This window comes from Melanotaenia boesemani, chromosome 20 (genome assembly GCF_017639745.1).
Source record: "Melanotaenia boesemani isolate fMelBoe1 chromosome 20, fMelBoe1.pri, whole genome shotgun sequence".
NCBI classification, from domain to species: domain Eukaryota; kingdom Metazoa; phylum Chordata; class Actinopteri; order Atheriniformes; family Melanotaeniidae; genus Melanotaenia; species Melanotaenia boesemani.
Window position 1 is genome coordinate 5080335 of NC_055701.1, and position 22668 is coordinate 5103002.

The window sequence follows — 22668 nt, forward strand, 5'->3', positions numbered from 1 at the left end:
AAATCAGAAAAAAAAGAAAAAAAAACACAAAAAAACAAAAGTGAATTAGATTAATGACTCTTCATATCACGTACTGAAGTTTCACAATAATAGAGTTAATTGCAGATTTACAATTGGCCTATTTATCATGGCTAAGGGGCGAGGAAGTACATGGTTAAAGTTTTAAAAAGATTAAAACTTTAACAGTGTCCTTGGAGGTTGTAGATATTTCTGATACAACTTTGTCTTTTGGCAACTTGTGTCTATGTGGAACAAGCTTAGGGCTGATTGGTAATAGATAATCTGAGCCATGGGTCCTTGTTTATCACAGTAAAAAATCTCTTTCCAGGAAGTTTTGGAATTAATTGCATACCTCAGTGGGTCAATGCTCCAACATCTGGAGATTAATTTGACTCCCAGGCCTAATTTATTGAACAGGATTTATGAAAATATCTCCTCTGTTCCAGCTTGCTTCATTTTGGGTTTGATTTAGAGGTTTTGGAGGATGGGCTAAAGTGACGAACATTATTTGTCATTCTGTAATTAATTTCAAATGTACCACCGGGGAAAGAGACAGACAGGAGATCACTGGACGCCTTTGGTCACAGATCGATCGGGGCTTTGTTAACAGATTATAGACCAAATTGCCAGTGAAACCAAATCATTTTAAGTAATAAAGCTGAACAATTTTCAATAATTAATTTCAAATTTAGTTAAAGGCTGTCAAAAGAATAACTATTTTGTCATGGTATTTAACATATATTTGATCGCATGTCAAGAATGAAAAACAAATAGTCAGCCATATAAAAATAAAAAATAAAAGTCAAAAAGTCAATTTCTTTTATTTGTAGAAAATACCCAAATTCAACCCTGTTGTTACAACCCCAAAGGAGACTTATTATACTTTTTTTTTCTTTCTTCTTTTCCTCTTTGAACTGAAGTTACTTTCTTTAACCCTTGAAACACACTATTTCTTTATGGGGAATTATGCAATGATTTTTCTTTTTTTTTTTTAGTTAATAGCTGCTTTAGACACTATTTACATAACATTTATCATCTTCTTTCAGCTTCCAAACTGAAACGTCATTTTAATTTTACTTTGCACCATTGAACCTTTTGCCCTCTTTTCATGTAACGTTGTAACTGTAATATGACCCCATAATTTTATTTTTACCATTTTTATTCAGCTGTCATCCTTCAGACTCTTTTTTTTTTCTTTTTTTTGCAGACATGTGGTCAAACACAAAACGATACATAATTTTAACTTTGCCTATTACACCTTTTACTATAACTCAAGGTTGAAAGGTTAAAAGAATCTGGAAAGTTCAGCAGTCAGGAGCTACGTGATGTGCCCTGCAGAAGGCCAGTCAAATATTAGATGAATCCGATATTCAAGTGAGATTCTTTGGCTGGATGAAAAGAGCAAAGGCTTGAGGTATTGGCAAGGGGTTGTCAATTACCCATTTGTGTCTGACACTGAGCAAAGCCTCTGACTTGCCTCAGGAGGTGTGAGAAGTGTTATGTGATGGATACAGCAGTGAACCACCTCTGGAAGCATGAGGCCAGCTTCATACTGAGCTCTGCTGGAGCTGAGTGTCTGCACTCAGTAAACCAGCTCAATTTTCATTTATCTGTGTTTTATAATATGTATTCTTCTTGGATGGGATGGTGAGTGAAAATGAATAAATGCTAAATTGCATTGTATTTTTTTAACCATGCAATTAAATGTCGATTGACTTCAAGTTTTATCAGGTTTCAGTATAACATGGTTAGTTTTTCAGATCTTAGTTTGAACACCTTGATCCACCGAAAGAAGGGAACAAAGAATCCTTCTAAGATGTTAAAAGATAGGATGCTATCATATGAAAAAATTTAAATGATTAACAGCTCCAATTTAACACTAGCTAATTTCTAGCCTTTTTTTCCTATGAGGACCAAAGTGTGAGTCAGAGCAACAACCTCCAGATGGCTTAAGCAGCCTACATCGTTATGGTAGCTGAAAAGAAAATAAAATCCTGTCAAAGCCCGATTCTCCATCTGCAGGATCCACATCTTAATCATGCTTCTGGCACATGTTTGCTTCAAGATATCCCTGACAATTCATCGCAACCTGCTCAGATGATTCAGTTGTAGCCCCATTAGCACATTTGCTGCAAATATGAATTAACCCCAAATCGAGGTTTCACTCTGCAAACTGCAGAGCTGCAGCAACAGTCTCCAGCTTTATTACTAAGTCTTTATCATTATATGTGGTTTTAATATTTCCAACATGTTTTAACATAATCTTGTAATAGTTATAATTTATTTTTAATTCCGCAAATTGAATTTGGGCTGCACGGTGGTGGTTAGCCCGCAGCCTCAGAGCAAGGTCACTGGTTCCAGCCTTGGCTGGGGAGGGGTTCAAACAGTGGTCTTTCTGTGTGGAGTTTGTTCTCTCTGTGTATGCATAAATTCTCTTCAAGACAAAATAAATAAATAAATATTTCCTTTGATTTTTTTTTTATTATTATTGTTCAATAGGCTGAGATAATAGTTATTTATATGGTAGAAATAGTGAAATGGTCTAAACTTGAAAGAGTAATGGGACAACAAGCGCTTTTAATACCCAAACCGAGTGTTAGAGATGCCTGATTATAGTCACTGAATAATTTGCTCTAGAGCAGGCAGGGAAAGGGTTAAGTAGTGACACAGTATAATATGTCATAGGTTTCTTTTGCAACTCTGACCTAATAAGCTGATAAACTTGGTGTAAGATCATTATTCTGCCTCCTATGATACTGGACAGGAACAGTTAAAAGAAGAAAAAAAGTCTAAGAATTAAAGTGGAGCTTTTTTTCAAACTTTTGTGTTATGCAGAAAATAATAAGAGTTTATGGATCCTGTTTATATTCACGTATTTACTCAGAAATAATTTAATTTCTAACTACCAACCTCAGTAGCATGAATTAGTTTGTTGTATTTTGGTGTTTTTTGAACCAGCTCCACCTGCTCTGCCGCTGTTCATAACAGCACAAGGGAAGCTTTTATCTAATACTGAGCTGGGTTTGTGAAGTGCAGCTCAGTTAATCAACCTGTCTTTGCTTTCGGATTTCAGAAGCGTACATGTAAAGAATATTAAACAAAAATAAACTAGATGATTGAAGAGAGTACACAGCCTTAATATAATTGACCTCTTTTCTCTATGGCATATGATGTTGTGCAATCTTTTACAAAAATGAAGTCAAGAACTGGATGATTTGTGTTTGGGCCTTGTGCATGTTTAGCACTTTTACTTTATGAATCTGTCACTTTCAGATTAGTTATTAACTATATGGAAAGAGAAGAGACTTTGGGTAAAATAAAAAGATGCATATTGATGATAGAGGACAGGAAGATCTGAAAAGCTTATTGTCCAGATGCTGCAGCTTGGATGAAACATTGCATTCTTTCGTGCAGTCATAAAAGGATCAAATTTAAACACGTAGGAAGGATGCTTATATTATAAACTCAGTTTGACTTTGTGAATAAAAATCTATTAATCTGCTTAAAAAGAAATGGTTGGGGAAGAAAACCTCTCCATCGCTCAAGAACGTGGCCAAGCATCATAATAATCCGCCACAGCTCTGTACTCATTTACAGCCACCCAGCAAACAGGAGCCTGTAACAGCAAACTCAGCATACTCTCACTGGTGTCAGTTTGTTGAAATTTAAATAAATCTAAGCTTTAAAGAGACTGCTTATGCTGCAGCCCATGCGACTTGCTGACTTTTTTTTTTTCTTAAAACCCTTCATGTGGACTGAGCTTTCATTTCCTGTTATGTCATGCATTTATGCCCAAGTTGATGTTGTTTGATGAAATCATGATGTTTGTATTTAAACAAAATGATTTACAAAAACTACAAAAAAAAAAAAAAAATGGCAGCACCTGGGTTCAACTGGACTCAAAGCAGTCTGACTACCACTTAATTATGACGTCCCATCTTGTTTGAATTCATGCTTGTGTTGTTCTTACTCTCAAATGTAAGTCACTTTGGATAAAAGCGTCTGCTAAATGACTGACTGTAGAATATGAATTAAATCTGGGATGAGATTTCCAGTATGACCTTAAAATGAGGAAAAATCTCCTGATATTAAATTTGAATCACTTCTTTACCCCCACATGAAGTAGAACTATTTCTTTCCTTTTGTTTAGGGTTCCAGTTGCATCCTGCACTGCCCCACTAACCTCATCATCGCTGTAGAAACTGCACACTATAAGACTCCCAAAGATAAAAAGTTTTCACCAGATAATGCCTCAAAGCCTGATGTGTACTTTCCAAATATCTTGGGGGAGACAAAGTGAACACTGTGGGCTTTTCTTTCATAGTTTAACACAGAGAGCATTATGGCTCTTTCAGCTGGATTACATCACACACTGACGGTAGATCCATGTCAGTAAAGTCCAGCTATAACAAGAAAAAAGAGAAAAGCAGACAGCAAAAGAGGTAAATAGATTTGACAGGTTTGAAAATAGCACCTGTCTCACACTTAACGTACAACATTTCTGTATTTTATCATGAGCATTTTGGGAACACAGAGAACAGAGGGTAGGCACTGTCATCCATGATGGAACTGAACTAAACAGAGGCCTTGTGGATGGTTACTATATTCATTTATTTATTTTTTATTTAAGTTATTTTTTCGGGGGGTGTAAAGAGGAATAAATGAAAATTTATTGTCATTGCAACAGGTGCAAGATTTTATTTTCCAGTACAAACTCGTCCAAGAGTAGACAACAACAACATAAACACAGACAGGATCAGGCAGACTGAGGCAGCAGCCGCCGAGCAGAGCGCCATTTGTTTTTTTTTTTTCTTTTTTTTTTCTTTTTAATGAATCAAAAAATGTATTTTTTTTATTTGTTATTTCAAAATACTTCCTTGTTTAAAACATGAACCAGTGATATTAAAACACTGGACAGACTTTAGAGGCGTAGCAACAAAGACAGTTTCTATATTCTCATAGAACACGAAGCTCATGTTCTTACGTCACTGATATGACGTCACCTCCATGTGGAAGCACAGGTTTTCTTTCTTTTTTTTTTCTAACTTAAATGAAGCAGCCTAGATTATACTATGACATCCAATCAAAAACATCTGGTTTATTCTGACCCAGTAGAGGGGTTGTTAACGTCCCACCAGTTTTTGCTATGGACCCAGTGGGACAGGAAGAACTGGTTCTGTGGTTCTGTTTCAAAAAGACACCCTCAGATCAGAGACAGACAGAATTTAAATTGACTCAAGCACATATAAATGAGGGAGGTCAGCTTTAAAGTAGTGAAACAAGGTTGAAATGAAAATTAAATGAATGTCAACACCATCTTAATTGGAAAAAGAGGGGATTTAACAGTAACCCCACCTCCACCTTATCTTACTGGTTCTTTTTTTTCCTTTTGATTCCAGAAATAACTTGGCCATCATAAAAAAACAGAGAGGTGATGAACAGCATCTGATGCAATGTATGATCATTATTCTGTTAGCATTTTTATTCATCTGCACCAAATCTGTCCATTCATATCTTCATCAGTTTCTTCCAGTGATCACTTATAGTGCTTTTAATCATATTAAGATAACATATGAAACATCACCGTTTGTTCTCACAGCTTTAGAGATATTAAAGAATCAGGTTGATTATATCTACACTTCACTCTCAAATTTCCCCTATGAGCTGGAGGTGACTTTAGAAAAGTTATACGATATATATAGTTTCTTATAAGCTGTGCTGTTTAAAATAAAATATAAATGTTTCTTTTAAATATCTGTGCAAACTTTTCTCAGGCTCATCTAATCTGGCAGACTTCTACAAAGTTTTCTTCAGATCTGATAAAAGCCTGCATGTAGCTTTTCAGGACAGAGTTTTGTCCACATTTGGTTGTTAGTGTATATTAGCTGGCTTTTATTGTTCAAGAGAGGTGAAGGTCTTCGCATATCTGCCAAGACTATCCTGAAGAACATGTATGTAGGTAAGTTTGACTGAACACAAAGATTACCTTGTTTATTATCCAGAGAAGCTTTCAGCTGCTGTGTGCTCCTCCATTTCCCACTCTGATGATCTCCATCTTTTGTCAAGATTTTTTCCATAATGGCAAGATTTTGCGTCTGAATCATGTCAGCAATTTCCCACCTCCATTAAATTTTAAATGGAATTCCATAAAAGACGCAAGAACCCAGACTGTAGGTGATTCACATAGAGGAAAAATAACCGTCATCCTGTCATTTCACGCCCTCGTGAGGCGACGTTTACACATGCTTATGGCACCAAACAGCAACGGCAGAAAGATGCTGTCCCAATTTTGAGCGTAAGCACCCAAAAATGATGCAACATGGCATCAGTGGATTGTGCAGAGCACACTCAGGTTTAGCTGTCATCCTGTGACATGTTTTATCAAAGCGTGGCAGATGAATGAGAAAGATGTGATGCTGCTGGTGAGTCCAGTTCTGTCTGAGATGCACTCACTCTGTGTAGCTGGAAGACTGTACTGAACACAGCTGACAACTGAGGTAAAAAAGTCTTACATCCAGACTGGAGAGTATCTATGTGGAGCACTTTTTTTTTTTTTTTCCAGAATGAAATAACAGGAGAGAGACATTTGTAGAGCATAAATTGAGGCCGCAACAGTTCACTGGAGTCTGCAGCAAGGCATGTCCACAACAAAGCCTCAGGCTGGAGGATAACAGGATTCGTTGCTGCTAAGAGAAAGTGACCATCCTCTCCCTCAGGGCCACCTCTACCTGTGGTACATTTGGATTTTTGTCTAACAGATGGTAAAACAGCTGGGCAGTCATGTGAATTCAAGTGAAGCTTGTATAACAGACTCCTACTCAGGAAAAACTCACCTAGTTTTTTAAAAGCTCTCATCGTCTCTCTGCAATACAGATTGTCTGTGTGTTTGGTCCTCAAACTCAAATCAAGATGTCAAGGATACGGTCAGACCAGCTTCTGTAATTCAGTGCAGTCTCAGATAGTATGTCTGTCATCCATCCGGATAAATAGTAATGGTTTCTGTTTGCACCAGTGGATTGCTCAGTAAATATTTATATATTATTCTAATATTATTGATGAAATCAATTCTTGTTTTATTCTTTATACTCTTCTGATCTGTGACCTGCTGTTTCTATAACCAAGGATCAAAGCTCAAAACACTGACTGTGTGTGGCTCTAGCTCTGGTCTTTCACATAGACATACTGGTAACATTATCATCAGGAAGATTCCCTGCAGCCTTATTCTCACAGAAGCTCAGGAAGTACAATTTGTGAAAATCACTGATAAAAAAACTTCATTCTTTTAGAGAATTAAACTAGCCTCTGTGTTTCTTGTGTGTTTGGGAAGCTAAGTGAAGCAGTTTGTGTATTCCTTTAAAATATTTCATTTATTTATTAATTTGTCTCCACATTATTGGATGGATCTGTCATTTTTAAAAGCATTGTGTCCAATAAGCCTCCATTGAGTTTTTTTTTACTCTTAATAATGCAAATAAGCACAATCTAACAAAGTCAAACTTACACCACGTGCTAACATCATGTGACATCTTAAAGCTTTAAAAGAAATTAAGTTTCTATAACTCATGATTCCTGCTGAAATTAATGGGAGGCAGTTTTACTCTCTCTCTCTTTAGATTAGATGATCAGATATTCTGTTGAAGCCTATAAATTAAAAATACCAGCCTGATCTTTATTTCTTTTATAGATTCTATTTGAGATGGAATTAATACCATCACTCAATATTATCCCTCAATAAGAATTATCAAGATTTTTCTGTGGTAAAACTATGAGAACAGAAATGCTACCTCATGTCCAATGAAGCCAGCATTGCTGACTAATACCTCATACAGCTCAGCCTCTTTAAGCTACAATACCTGCTTAACTAAATTTAGTATTATCACAGTTCTGCTAAAGATTAATTTATTTTTATTTTTATTAACTTGCATTGAATGCTGTAAAAAAAGTGTTAAAAAAATTAAATTTATTTGGTAGCTAGGTTTGTTAAAGTTACACAGCTTGGGTCACAGTTTTACTTTAGTTGCTGATAGTGGACTAAACCCAGACATGGAAACCAGTGGAGACTACAAAATCCTTGTTTTCAATGCAGAAATTTTCCCCAGGGATTGAAAATCTTTTAGAGACTCAGCTGCTTTCTTTCCACCAGAATAAGCAGAGTTTAAATGAAGCTCCAGGGAGAATAATTTGTGGTAACCTGGGATCTGATAGTAATTCACTCACTTTATTTATTTATGTATTTATTTATTTATTACCACTTCTTTATCTATAAAGACATTTTAGTACACCTTCTATATTATCTTAATTGTTTTTAAGCCCATGTGAAATGAAGCCTTTGAACAGAAACGTATCTATACACCAGCATCTCTCAGGAAGTACTTTTGGGGTTAGTTTTTACAATATATCAAATAAAACATTCAACCTTTCCCTAAAATAAATGTAACATTAAAATGTTGATGACTCATTTTATACACAAGCAGCTTCTTCTAACTTTGTGTCAAATCAAAATCTGAGTTGTTGTGTAAGAATGGCTGTTGCAGGTTTGATCTACCAGTCAAATTAGATTGGGCTGTATTGGGAGAGGAACATTTGTAGATGGATGAAGCCACCGTAAGGAGTTCGTGAAACACTGGATTGATCTTTGAGGTCAGCTGTGGGGATCTTGGTCCATCCATCATCTATCTTCTGCCTTTTATTCAAGGTTGGGTCATGGTGGCAGCAGCTATAGAGACTACATAAATAAATAAATTTTACTGTATTAATTCCAGTTGGGAATCTCTGCATTTGACCCTTCTCTAGATGCACTAGATCCGAAGCCACCTCACCCAGCTCGATGTGGAAGAAGTGCCCGTACTCTGAGCCCCTCTCAAATAACCAAACTTCTCACCATGTGGTGGAAACTCATTTCGACTGATTATATCTGTGGTCTCATTTTCTAGGTCGCTACTCAAAGCTTGTGACCATAAGTAAGGGTAGGAACATTAATCCTACCCTAAAAAATATATATATGTTGAGGTTTTAGACAAAAAGATGGCAGTTGTCAGGTGTTTGCATTGTGTCTGCTGATACTTCTATACAAATTAAGAATCAATAAAGAAAGTTTTTGTTCGGTGTCTTGGATATGCTACATAAAATACTACACAAGAAATAAATGAGATTAGTAAGATATACTAAAGAAACAAGTAACAAAAATGTTCTGTGTATTAGTGCCACCATTGCACAGTGGAGCTCTATAGAAAGTATACATCTTGGTGTTTCAGCAGCAGTTTTGTCCCTTTACACTGAAGTGTAGATTATATTTCAGGCTTGGTAAAGGCCATGAGTAAATGGATAGGGGCCTTAAACACTGCCAATGGTTCTTATCTCACTGCAACTGAACCTCTTGTATCCCTGAAAGGTCACCTCTGCTTCTCATTTACCAACTTTTTCTCTTGACTAACCACAATACGCTCCACAAATGGCAAACACTTTACAGGGAAACTTAATGAGATTGGGATATGTACTGAACGCTTAATGTGACTCCAGCCAGCATTAATTCCATTTCTGCAATTTTTTTTTCTTTCTTTTAGAGAAGAAGAAGATCTAAAGAAAATAAAAAGAAAAAAAAAAGAGGCAGCTTCTGTTCAGGGCTTTTGGGTGGTGTTTCCAGATGCTGTCCATTAAAATGAGTCCTTGAGAGAAACTGTCTGTCATCACTGACAGCTCTCGCCATGAAGCCTTGTGGGGATTAGCTTCAGAGTGCTGAGAGGATCAGAAGAGTATGCATCAAGTCTGCAAGAATTTGGATGAAGTAGAAAACCTTTTGCAGAGTTTCACACAGTTTCAGCAGTGCTGATTGAATCCTAATGTGATGACTCAGAAACACACAACAGTACAGGGAAAAGGTCAGGTTATGATTGAACGTAGCCCTGCAGTGTGTGTGTGTGTGTGTATGTGTGTGTGTATATATGTATATGTATATATATATATATATAATTTTATTTTTATTTATTTTTTTCTCTCTACTATTTCAAGTTTTAATAAAATTAAAATACATCATTCATCAGAAATCAAAAATCTGTGGCAAAAGGATTTTTTTTTTCTTCGTTTTTATTTGGCATCCACCATCTTGGTATAGACATTACTATGCTAGGCTAACTAGCTTGTTGACATGTCAGTGTTTTGGCCTTTTTCTGATTTGGCCTGAGAAACAGCCACACTCATAGATGTATGCTGTAAAATGAAGATTTCTTGGAAAAGTATGCAATTAAAGAAGAAATTTTAACAAATGTTCTGCATTTGTACCTCCTGATGTCTTGGGTAAAGCCAAAAGACAGCCACCTGCACTTGTCTAGAATAGCAATGGATGCTTGAAAATCAGAAATTTATTTATATTATTGAATAAATTCATTTAATTATTCAAGCTCTGAGGATAATAATCTTACATTTTTCTATGATTAAAGACAGATAAAAATCTTTAAAACTATCATACATAGTATTTAGAGTATTTTTTTCCCAAATTTTAAGTAACTAATTATGACATTTTCACCCTAGAACTGGTCATCAAACAACTTGGAATAAACATTATTGTGGCCTTTCCCAAACTGGGGGTCTTGACCCCCACAGTCGTCCGAAACATCATTTCAGGGGGTTGCCAAGATTGTAAATAAAACTTAAAGTAAAGGGATTAATCTGTGGAACTATCACTTTAATTATTTAAAACATTAATGCACAAACAACAAAGTACTCATGCCATATTAAAAATCTGAATTTGGCATTCTTTAGGAGAGAGAAGATGATTTTGGACATGTAGGTGCTTTGTTACAGTGGTGAACTGAATCCATCAAACAGCACTGTGTCTCACTTATTTATAAAGTTTCTGATAGGTAAATTAAGATTTAATTTTTTTCACCGGGTGTCCAGAAACAAAGTTATTACAGGTACTAACATACGAGTCATGAACACAAACAGATGTTGTCTTTGGGGTCGTGTTTTGAAACCACTGCATTAATTTGTACTATATTGTCGCTTAGTCTTTATTTGAAAAAAGAAGAAGAAAAAGAAGAGATTAAGATTATCAAGTGAAAGTCAATGGATGCAGTGCAAAACTTTACATAGCAAACTTAAATAGTGTGGTTGGTCTGATCATGACTGTAGTTTGGATTCTGCAATGTTTTGTATAGTGTAATTACAAACCAACAAAGCACAGTCTAAACATAAATCAGGATAAGAAACCTTAAAGTGCAGCGGGCATGTCACACAGGTATGCATATTAATGAATGATAACAAAAACATGTGGTTAACATAAGGAGAAAATAACAACGATCCCTCATCATGGTTCCAGAGTGAACCCTGCACATGAGAAGTCTGTCTTTTATTACTAAGAATTGCTTCTGTAAAATGAAAAAAAGGAAGGGTGATTGAAATTGATTTTTAGATTTTGAGTGTATTAGGAATTAATGATACAAATGTCTAGGGGAATTAAAAGTTTGCTGGGTGAAGCCAAGGGTGACCATTCATTCGGAGAAGTCAGCCAGGTGTGAGGGCTGTTAAGATGCTCAGACAGGGGTGCACTCATGTTGTCAGTCTAGCCTGCAGAGTCTAACGCCTGCAGCTTGTGGAATCTTTTTTCTTTACTGCATTCTCTTTGCCAAAACTATGTAGAAACTGAAGGAATAAGGCAAATTACCAACATAAACGCCCATACTTCTGTACAAAAAATGTAAACAGTGTAAACACATGGAAAAACAGACCATTAAAAGAACCCGCAGCTGTCATTAAGATAGTATAATGTTTCCAGAAAGAACAAAACCATTGTTTACCCCATGAAGGCAGTAATTAAAAACAACCTCATACTGCTGTTTATTTCAAAGCTTTATTCAGAAAAAAAACAACTTATTTTCATCCCCAAGCACTTACTGTACATGTGGAGGTTATAACACTGAATATTAATGGACAATATTCTCAAGGATGATCAACCCAGCTAATTAAGGTGAACCATACTGTTCATGGTAAAATTCTTCCTAACCTAGAGTAATGGATATATTTGTACACTGATGTCAAACAAGGCACATAATCAGTGCTGCTACATAACACTGAAAGCTTTATAAAAATCTGAAACTTGATCAGATCTTTTGTTTTTCTTTTTGTCTTTTCTAGGTCCCCCTTGTTTGAGGTAACATGGACAAAGTGGTCATCTGTCTCCTGCTTCTGGGAACCGCAGTTACGATGGTCCATGCATGTCCCAAATATTGTGTCTGCCAGAACCTGTCAGAGTCTCTGGGGACTCTGTGCCCCTCCAAAGGCCTGCTCTTTGTGCCACCAGACATAGACCGGCGAACTGTAGAGCTTCGGCTGGGTGGCAACTTCATCCTCAAGGTCACCACTCAGGACTTTGCCAACATGACAGGTCTGGTAGATCTCACTTTGTCCCGCAATACAATCAGTGCCATCCAGCCTTTCTCTTTCATCGACCTGGAGACATTGAGATCCTTACACCTGGACAGTAACCGACTGACCGAACTGGGACCAGATGACCTCCGAGGACTGATCAATCTGCAGCACCTGATCCTCAATAACAATCAGCTTAGTCAAATCTCTAAAGCAGCCTTTGATGACTTGTTACTCACTCTGGAGGATCTTGATTTGTCATATAACAACTTGCGCAGTGTGCCTTGGGAAGCCATCCGAAAGATGGTCAACCTCCATCAGATGAGTTTGGACCATAACCTCATCTTCTTCATTGCAGAGGGGACTTTTACAGACTTGGATAAATTAGCTCGCTTGGATCTGACCTCCAATCGTCTCCAGAAGCTTCCTCCAGACCCCATCTTTGCTCGCTCCCAGAGCAGTATGGTGATGAGCACTCCTTATGCACCTCCACTTTCTCTAAGCTTTGGTGGGAACCCACTGCATTGCAACTGTGAGGTGCTTTGGCTTCGAAGGCTGGACCGCGAGGATGATATGGAAACTTGTGCTTCTCCTGCCAGTCTAAAAGGACGCTACTTTTGGTCTGTTCGTGAGGAGGAGTTTGTCTGTGAGCCCCCTCTAATCACTCAACATACACACAAGTTGTTGGTGCTGGAGGGCCAAACAGCTAGCTTGCGCTGTAAAGCTGTTGGAGATCCGATGCCAACTGTGCACTGGGTTGCTCCTGATGACCGTTTGATCAGCAACTCTTCCAGAGCCACCGTATATGAAAATGGCACCCTGGACATAGCAATTACCACATCCAAAGACTATGGCATCTTTACTTGCATAGCTGCTAATGCTGCAGGTGAATCAACAGCCTCCATTGAGCTATCAATAATTCAACTCCCCCACCTGACTAATGGTACAAATCGTACCACACAGTCCAAGTCAGGGCTTTCAGACATCACTAGCTCTACCAAGATCAGTAAAGGGGAGCCAAAGCCTCTACCAGAGAAGGTGGTTTCTGTATCAGAAGTGACTGCCGTCTCTGCTCTGGTCAAGTGGAGTGTTAGCAAATCAACGCCGAAGGTCAAAATGTTTCAGCTTCAGTACAACTGTTCTGATGATGAAGTCCTCATTTACAGGTGAGAATGATTAATGAATCTAAATGGCCTGAAACTGCGAACTGAGACCTCTTTGTTCAAAGTGGCTAATTAATCCTGAGGTAAAATCTGTCTGTTCAGAATACTTGGAGCTCATTTTTATTAGTCAATTGCTAATTGTTTGGATGATAAACGCTTGAGACATTCAATTTCTCTGAAGTGTTACTTGAAGATCAATGTTTATTTTTCTTAATCCTTGAGAACTTTTTCCTTAAACTGACAATTGGTGGAGATGCTACTTCCACATTTTATGTTATAAAAGAGAAATCCTTGCCCCCAACCATTAATTAGAAATCCAAGAAGAAAAAGGATTATAGACCTCATTTTAATGTATCCCGCTTAAGCTGCTCAAGTCCATAGAAGTGTGAGCTTGGCAGCTGCAGCTGGAGATCTTTAGGCTCTGTGAAATCAATTTCTTTTTTTCAAATGAAACAGTGAATGCAGCAACATTCAACAGAGATAATTGGTTGGAAATATAGGAAGTAGCTTTGATGTTTACCACTAAATCAGTTGGGGTGTTTTTTTGTTTCTCCAGAGTTCATACATTTGTAATCACACTGAAAGTGAAATTTAAGCTACAGTAGCAAACTAATGGTTTCTTCTTTTTTATCATTTGATCACTGATTGTGTATTTCTTTATCAATACCTTATCTGAAAATTTATTCTCTACTATAGCTTGGCACCGAAACATGACAGAATATGGGAAGGTAAAAGCTGGATGTGAACTGCAATCTTAGATTATGACCAAACAGTAAATGAAGAAAAATATCGCCATGTCCAAACATTCTGGATGCCACTCACATCCTGGCTAACTCAATAATAGGCTGTTTATCTGATTTTCTTGCATGCATGCTCTGTGCTTGTTTTTGGAGAAAATAATATAATTTTTCAGAATGTTTCTTCTCTGCTTGGTGACTGAAATATTGGATGACTCATCCACATTCACTACTAGAAATGACTCAAAGCAGCCAAATTGCATCCCTGAAATGTGATAAATTTAATGGCACTCCTGATGCTGCTTCAACTCAATATCCATTACCAACAATAACTACAGCATTTATTTGTTTTGAATGCCATTCTGAGGCCCACTTATGAAAGCTTTTTCCTTCCTCAAAGTTCAAAGGTGTCAAATTTAGGGTTATCTGTTGGCAAAAGTTGAATATAACATCCATGAGTGTGTTTTTAGTAAGTACATCAAAAGTAAATAAGATTCTGTTTTCATGACCTCAAATAGCTATTGTCATGTCATGGTTTGCACACTTTGCAACATTACTACAGCACCCTGAAAGAACCTAACAAAACACTAGCTTTAACAATGGGCCTTTAACACATTTTAAGTGGTCCATGTTTTTTTAAAGGAAACCAAATGGGACATGATTTCAATGTCTTCCTTTGGCATCTCCCACTATTCATTCAATCTTGCAGTTAGGTATAATAACCCCTTTTCCCTTGGGTGATCAAGGAGTGGTCATCGAGCCATAAATTTGCCCCCAACATTGTGAAAGAATGACTACATGATTATTACTTCTTGATAAGCAAAAGAAAAAGGATAACTTGCATCTGAAAAATAGACATCAAGTAGATAAAATTAGGGCTTGGGTGCAACATTCCTGTCACTAAATGGCATTTGGGATAGGGTATTGGCCCCCATGTATCTGAATAGGTGGAAGCAGGTTTATTATTGTTCCATTATTGAAAAATATATATTGTAAAAGTACCAGGTGAACAAAAAAAAGTAGGTATTAGTGAGGAATTCCAACCTTTCTGTCACTTTAGCTCTACAAGAACAAATGAAAAGTCAGTTTGAAACTTTGGTTCTCTCACTTGGTTCACTTCATGAAATTGATCCAGCTTTTCCTTCTCTTATTATTTCATTTGTCTACACATTCTGACTTCCAGGGAAGATGGGTGTTCATGATATAAGGAGAAGCTGTTAGTTTGTCTGAGGGTAATGCAAATTCTAGGCTGATGCAGGCCTACTTCTAACATCTAGATACACTGAGTGGGGTTGCTTTTGCAGACTTAACATACAAAATCCCAAAAGCATGAATTTGTGATATTAGACTGTCTAACAACCCATCTGCACCATTCAGGAAAAACACAGTTATCATTTTAAGATGTTTTAAACAACACAAATTAAATTAAATTAAATTAAATTAAAAATACTATCTTTATCCCTAAGCAAAATGATAACTTGCTTAAAGTATATGATTTGTTTTCATGCCAATATCTGAATTTGCTTTACTCAGACTTTAAATGCAAAGTCAATAGCAGACATCAAAAGCTGATGGTTCATTTTCTCAAAGTCTTTGTTTATTTTTTTCAGAACTGAAAAATACAGTAAATGTTTCAGAGGATATTAATAATTCTGCTTTCTAGAGAACCCTCATGCTTTACAAGGTTGTCTTCAAACAGCCTAAAGGCTTAACAACACTTCTTTTAAAGGGTACTTTGGATCAGACAGACATAAAGATCGACAACTTCATACAAGCCCACAGGGAAATTTTTTTACTATTATGGCAGTTTTGAAAGTAATTTTCTGTTAAACCTTTTGTTTTCATGCTCAGTAGGTGACTGTTAAAAGTATTTTGCCCCAACTTTCTCACTTTCCTTGTATACAGGAAATAATGGTTTAAAAAGTATTTTCCATTATCACTGCACATGGTATTCGGTTCATAGATAATAGGTTTCTGGAATCAAAACATGTCCTGCAAAGACAGGCTAACTACAAATGATAATGATATGATTTCACTGCTTGCACATGCTCACCTACAGCGTGCCTCTAGCTGGCAGACTCTGTGTCCCACTGCTTGCACTCAAGAAACAGCATGATTAAAAATCAATCAGAGCCACGTGGGCCAGCAGAGCGACTGCATGAGTTCCCTCGGACACGTGAGGAAGCACAGCCTCTTCCTGGTTAAGGAAAAAGGCAATTACAGATGAATAATGAATTGCAGCCCCACTGGTGTCTGGGCTCGGTAATGGAGGAGCTTCAGAGGGATCAAAGCTTTGGATGCATGTGCTGCAGGAAAACCTCAAGCCAACAATGGATGGATGATCGAGGAATCTATTTATAGATAACCAGAACAGTGTGGCTGAGTCTTTAAGGGCTCGTTTCTGCTAATGTAGTAAACAGCAAAGCCATTAGTTGCTTTTGTGCTGCTCATGTAATGACATTGATTTTCCAAAGCATAACCTTTTAATTCAATGTTTTTCCAGCAAATATTTGTATAAATTAGTTAGAAGATAATTTTCAAAATGAGCTGAGCTTTCCCATTATACATGTTGTAATATATAAGAACCCTTACTCTATACATTATTTGCCTGCCTGCTGTACCAGACCATTAACCATGTTATCTACAGTACTCTTCCTTACTCCTTTGTTGCATATGCCATATGTACTAGTATAGAGCTCTGGTTGAATCTATACAAATCTTACTGTACTGTATACGAAAGAGGTTCTAAAATGTGTTCTTAATAATAAGTTAATTGTTTATGTTTAGACTGGGTTTTATATTAGGTTTGATTACTGTATCTACACGTGCTGAGCACTTCAGCTAATTATGTTGCTTATAGTTTTCTGTTTCAGCTTTCATTTGCTTTATAGTTTTTTTGGTTGCTCTCACTCTGTATTTGAAGCCAGAAATTACGGAATTGAAATATATGGACATTTTTTAGAACATCATAATTTTAATTAGTCGAGTTCCCCCACAATAACAAACCCTGCTGCTACTGCAGATTAACCCCCTGGGGTACAAGACTGTGGGTCTTGAATCACTAATGTTAAGTATTTTACTGAAGAAAGGACCACAGTTTTATTCTGTGGAGTACAAACTGGTTGTGCTGTTTTGAAAAAGTTAGTGAAGTCTCTGAGATACACACAAGGTGTCCTGTAGTTCCACTGCCATGGGGACTGATGCACCAGTCAGACACTGACAAATGCTGCCTTATTATCCACATTAGGAGGAGTTGGTGTAAAAGAAGTTGTCAAGCTTTGATGCCCATGTTAGTTTTTTCTAAGTTTTGCTTTTTGGTTCAGTGTCTCATTAAATTAGGTGTGTATATATATATATATATATATATATATATATATATATATATATATATATATATATATGTATGTATTGTTTGTTTCAACTCAATTATTTGGTTTGTAATAGTTTAGTTTTGAATGCATACATGATGAAATATGCATAAGTGCTTATTACATTAAGTTAGGTTTTTGGGTTGTTGATCACGTATTACTGTTTAATATTTTAGATAAGAAATGTTAATTTATGGCAAATTTACAAAATGGCTGGGTTCTGAACTGTAAAGCATGCTGTTAGGTTTACTGTTAGTGGAGCATTTTATTTGTGAAGAAATGACAGCTTAGGAATGCTTTGCACCATGCAACTAAAATTCCTGGTTAACATTCAGATGTGCTTTATATTTGGCCATTCACTGGACAAGCTTTACAGTTATTTGTAAATGCTGGATACTAAGTAATGCAGCGAGCAGTTTTTTATTCTTAGCCATGTCAGATACATGCTGTGGTCAAGTAAAAGATGTTTTAAATGCTTGAAGTTATTGGATGAAATGGGATCTCTGAACCTGGAGGGAAGTTGCAGCTGAATGAATGATCAGTAAAAAAGAAAATTTTTCTACAAGAAGTTAGCTTGTTGGGACCAAACAGCTGTGTAACCTAAAAAAAAAACAAACAAAAAAAAACATGTCGGCAAGGCTAATCGAAAAAGTTTGGGTTCTGCAGCAACAGAAAAATACAATGTGTGATGAGCCCAATTTTTTCTTTGTTCAGATTCAGGAGCAGCAAGGTGAAAGCGTAGCAGATGAAGTGCAGCACTCTTATATATATATATATATATATTTACCATCAATACATTTTATTTCTGCTGATGGCCCAGTCATATTCCAACATGACAAAGCCAGGATTCATCAGGCTCAGATTAGGGATGGTTTCTAGAGCATAAAACATCATTTTCACACATGATTTAGCCACCACTGAGTTTACCCAATTTAGAACTTTTGGGATGTGATGGAGAAGACTTCACAAACTGATTTCATTCTACTTTGATCAGTACAAGATCTTTGCAAAACATTCATGCAGTTCTGGATGGAAATTGCATAAGTGTCTAGAAACTGGCATACAGTATGTGTATCACTCAATAATAACCTGATCAGTTATGTTTTTCATGGTATTTTTCCAAATGCCATAGCTGAAAACACAAACAACTCATGCAGACCAATCACAGACCATGGATACAACACCCGTTGGTACAGTTGAACTTTCCATTGAAAAAGCATTAATGCAAGTGAGAAGTATCATGATTTATAAGATGTTGATTGAATGTTTAACCACTTCCACTTCAACTTCCAACCCCTTGGCTGAAAATAGGTGTTTTATTTTTTCCAGAGTTGGTATAGCTGGGGATGTCAACTTTTGCATACCTGCAAATGTTCTTCTCAAATGTGACCTCTCAGCAATGTGATAAGATTCAATAGATAGAGCTGAATACATTTAACAGAGCATGACATGACAACAGAGGCAACAAAACAATGTCATTTTTGTCAAGTCATGAACACAGTGTTAAAACATTTTTCTATTAACTGAAATAAAAGAATGACTAATTAGATGTCCCTGCAGTCTGCATAGCAAATGGACGAGTTTGCTGGATGAAAGCTTTTGTCAACTGTCTGCGTAATAAAAATGTGGGTTCCTCATTAATAGCCGCCTCAGTGATAAAGAATACCTATATAGGAACCCAGTTTCAAGTGGCTTTGTCTTTGAGCTCTAGTCAAAACCTCAGAGGCTTAGTTAATTACTTGTATTTAAATATCTGGAATTATAAGACTGGCTCGAAACACCTTAATACACGTTAAATGGAATGTACAAGAAATTACATTTTGCCAAAACAATATTCAAAAAGTGGCCATTCAGTTATCTCATTACTGTTTTCTTCATGCATATCAAAAGGGATTTACAGGGAGCAATGAAGTCATCTTTCTGAATTACACTCTGCATATAAATAGCTACTTAGCATGGTTATTCTTGGCTATTTCTTTGATCTGCCCCAGACTGCTTTCAGCTAGCTTTGTCTTGATCTCACGTAGCAAAATATCTCTAATGTTGTTTTTTTCCTGTCTGTTTGCAGAATGATTCCCATGATTAACAGAGCCTTTGTCGTCACAAACCTTGTCCCGGGGATGCAGTATGACCTGTGTGTCTTGGCTATCTGGGATGACACTGCCACCACACTCACTGCCACTAACATCGTCGGCTGTGTCCAGTTCATCACTAGGGAGGACTACCCACAGTGTCAGTCCCTTCACAGCGGCTTCATGGGTGGCACCATGATTCTGGTGATTGGCGGCATCATTGTGGCCACGCTGCTGGTGTTTATCATCATCCTCATGGTGCGCTATAAGGTGACCAGTGGGATCCAGACTAGTAAATTACCCACAGTGAGCAATACATACTCACAGACCAATGGAGGAGTAAACAGGTTTAATGGTGCCCCACCACAGGTCAAGTCCACAGTTGTTGTCATGCGTGAGGAAATGGTAGAGTTTAAGTGTGGATCCCTTCAGAGTAGCCTCTCTTCATCATCTTCCTCCTCCAACTCATTAGACAGCCAAATGGGAAGAGGCCCTGGTGACCGCTACAGTGTACAGGGCAGTGAAAGCAGCACCCTCCCCAGCAGCAAGTTTAGGAGGCATGGGCACAGCACCAAAGCACGACAAAGTCTGGACCACCTGCTAGGGGCCTTCACCGCACTGGAGCTGCGAGGGATGGCAAAGGACCAAGGGGCTTCCTGCTCCTCCACCATTCCCAATGTAAAGACCACAGTGGCTGTGGCACCACCATCTGATAAAGAACCCCTACTCGGGAGAGCTGAGTCCACAACCATGCTTGGACGTATTCTAGGGTTTCCCCAGGAGGGAAAGCCTAAGAGGAGCCACTCGTTTGACATGGGTCACGTAGGGGCGGAACAGTGCCGCAGCACCCAGCCGCGAAGGATCAGTAACATCTGGACTAAGCGCAGTCTGTCTGTTAATGGCATGCTGCTGCAATATGAGGACAGTGGAGATGAGAAGCCGTCCTTTGAAAGCTCTGAGTGGGTGATGGAGAGCACAGTTTGAGAACAGAGGAATTGCGCAGTCCATGGCTAAACAATTAATCAAATCAGACACTAAAGAAACTTGAGCATAGAGCGAGAGGATTTCAAAGGGAGCTGTCTTTGGTACTGCATGAAGTTCAACCATGTGAATAATGTTTAAAAGATGTAAGAAAAGACAGAGAAAATCTATAGATAACTGGCCATGATTGAAACTTTCCGACAGTGATGACTTTATTTGAATAATGCTCAGTTTTTAAACAAATAGACGTTACCCATGGAATAAACCCCAATCCACAGTCAAAAAGAAAGATAAGGAATTCTGTATGGACTTTGTGCATCTGTCAAAGGACCTGATTACCAAAAGGATTTGGTTTGAGCGTGGAGAACTGGATCACAATGTTATGGACCTTTCAGTGTGATACAGGATCACTGGAACAGTAGAGAGAGGCCAGAGGAGCTATAACAGTAAAGGATTAAAAGAGAGTCATTTTTATTTTCATCTGTGTTTTTCTATCAATTTTACTATTTATTATTTTGGGTTATTCATCAGAAGGCAGAGACGTAGCTCAGTAAAGAGGTTGTAGTTCTCACGCAGAAGCTCGTCTCTCACACAGCCATTTCATTCACTTTCAGGCAAACTGACAACAAAATTTATGCCCTAGGTATTAGTAACACTGAACTACAGAAAGCCAGTCTTGTATTTCTACCTCAGGTTATGTATGAAATGAGGTTCTTCATATGTGGCAGTAAGAAAAAAATCACACCTGCTCAAGATGGATCAGAAACAGATCTAGACGCAAAGTACTTTGCTTGTCCTCGGAGAACTAATTGGCCTCCAAGCAGTTAGAGCCAGAATTTTTCTCCCAAATGGTTGGTGCTGGTGGCAGCGCTCCCTGTAGGCTAAAAGGCCATTGGTGTAAACAGTTCTTGCCTTGGGGTGCTGTTTCAGATGCTATCGGTACATATTACAGTAGCCAGATGAGAGTGATGTTTAAAATCAATCAAGCCCATTTAATCATTTGCCCAAAGCAGCTAACATTATGATGTATCACCAGGCTGTGATTCTCTTCAGGCTACACAAATAGGAGAGTACAATGATTACTCATTTAGCCAGGTTAAATTGAGGAATTTGTCATTTATCAGCTGGATAAAAGTCATTGTGCTGCTTATGTGAGGATACTCCACAGAGAAAACAAGGTGGGAGATAATTTATTAAGAGCCAATAAGAAGAAAAGTCTGGAAATCTGCTTCACCAGATTGCATGATGCATAACCTTTTTTTTTTTTTTTTTTTTTGACTTGCTTTACAAGAGGAAAATGAGAAAATCGTCTTTCATTCTCTTTCATACAGAGCTGTACATTGCAGTAATATTCTTTGAATTAGTCACTTTTCAGATCACTGCCTACGATCAATTGCATTTTAATGCCTTTCTTGATATTCTGTTGGACTGAATCACATTGTGGTTTAGTCTCCTACTCCTACAGTAGGTGTACTGTTCTGTATATTGGCATATTTTTTGTACAATAACTGGGTGAGAATGTAAATGGGATGGGATGTGGGGGAGGGGGGGTGGAATTGTGAAGTAGTCATTTTATTTTCATGTGAAGCAAACAGTGAGAAGGTGCTTTACTGTGCTGTACCAACATGGACAGTGTTAGTTGGCTCACTGAAAGGGGATTTTACATGGTTCAGGAAGTGGGGAGTGGAAAAGTAAAAACTAAAGGGTTGAGTCGCTCACATCACTGAAACATATGTTTTCTCATTAACCTCTGAAGGTGATTTTTTTCTTTTTTTTTTAAATGCCACAGAGATGCATGTCTGGCACTTTAAACACAATTTAAATATTTTCTTAACATGAATGAGTTTCCAACCATTCTTAAATAAGAATAACCGAGTCATTTATTAAAATATTACTTGTTACCAATCTGTTTTTTAAATGAAAATCATTCATTAAATTATTTTTCCTCATTGTTACAACCTTGTCTCACGCAGACACCCACGTC

General features: G+C 37.4%; 1 protein-coding gene across 1 annotated transcript in view; it reads left to right on the forward strand.

Moving 5' to 3' along the window:
- The window catches only part of LOC121630803 (leucine-rich repeat and fibronectin type-III domain-containing protein 2), a 169422-nt gene extending 147227 nt beyond the window's left edge, over window positions 1–22195 (forward strand). Inside the window, exons 5-6 of the mRNA XM_041971304.1 lie at window positions 12133–13529; window positions 19700–22195. Coding sequence (XP_041827238.1) covers window positions 12154–13529; window positions 19700–20687 — 2364 coding nt within the window. The 5' untranslated portion in view covers window positions 12133–12153 and the 3' untranslated portion in view covers window positions 20688–22195. The remainder of the gene's footprint in view (window positions 1–12132; window positions 13530–19699) is intronic.
- The last annotated feature ends 473 nt before the right edge of the window (window positions 22196–22668 follow it).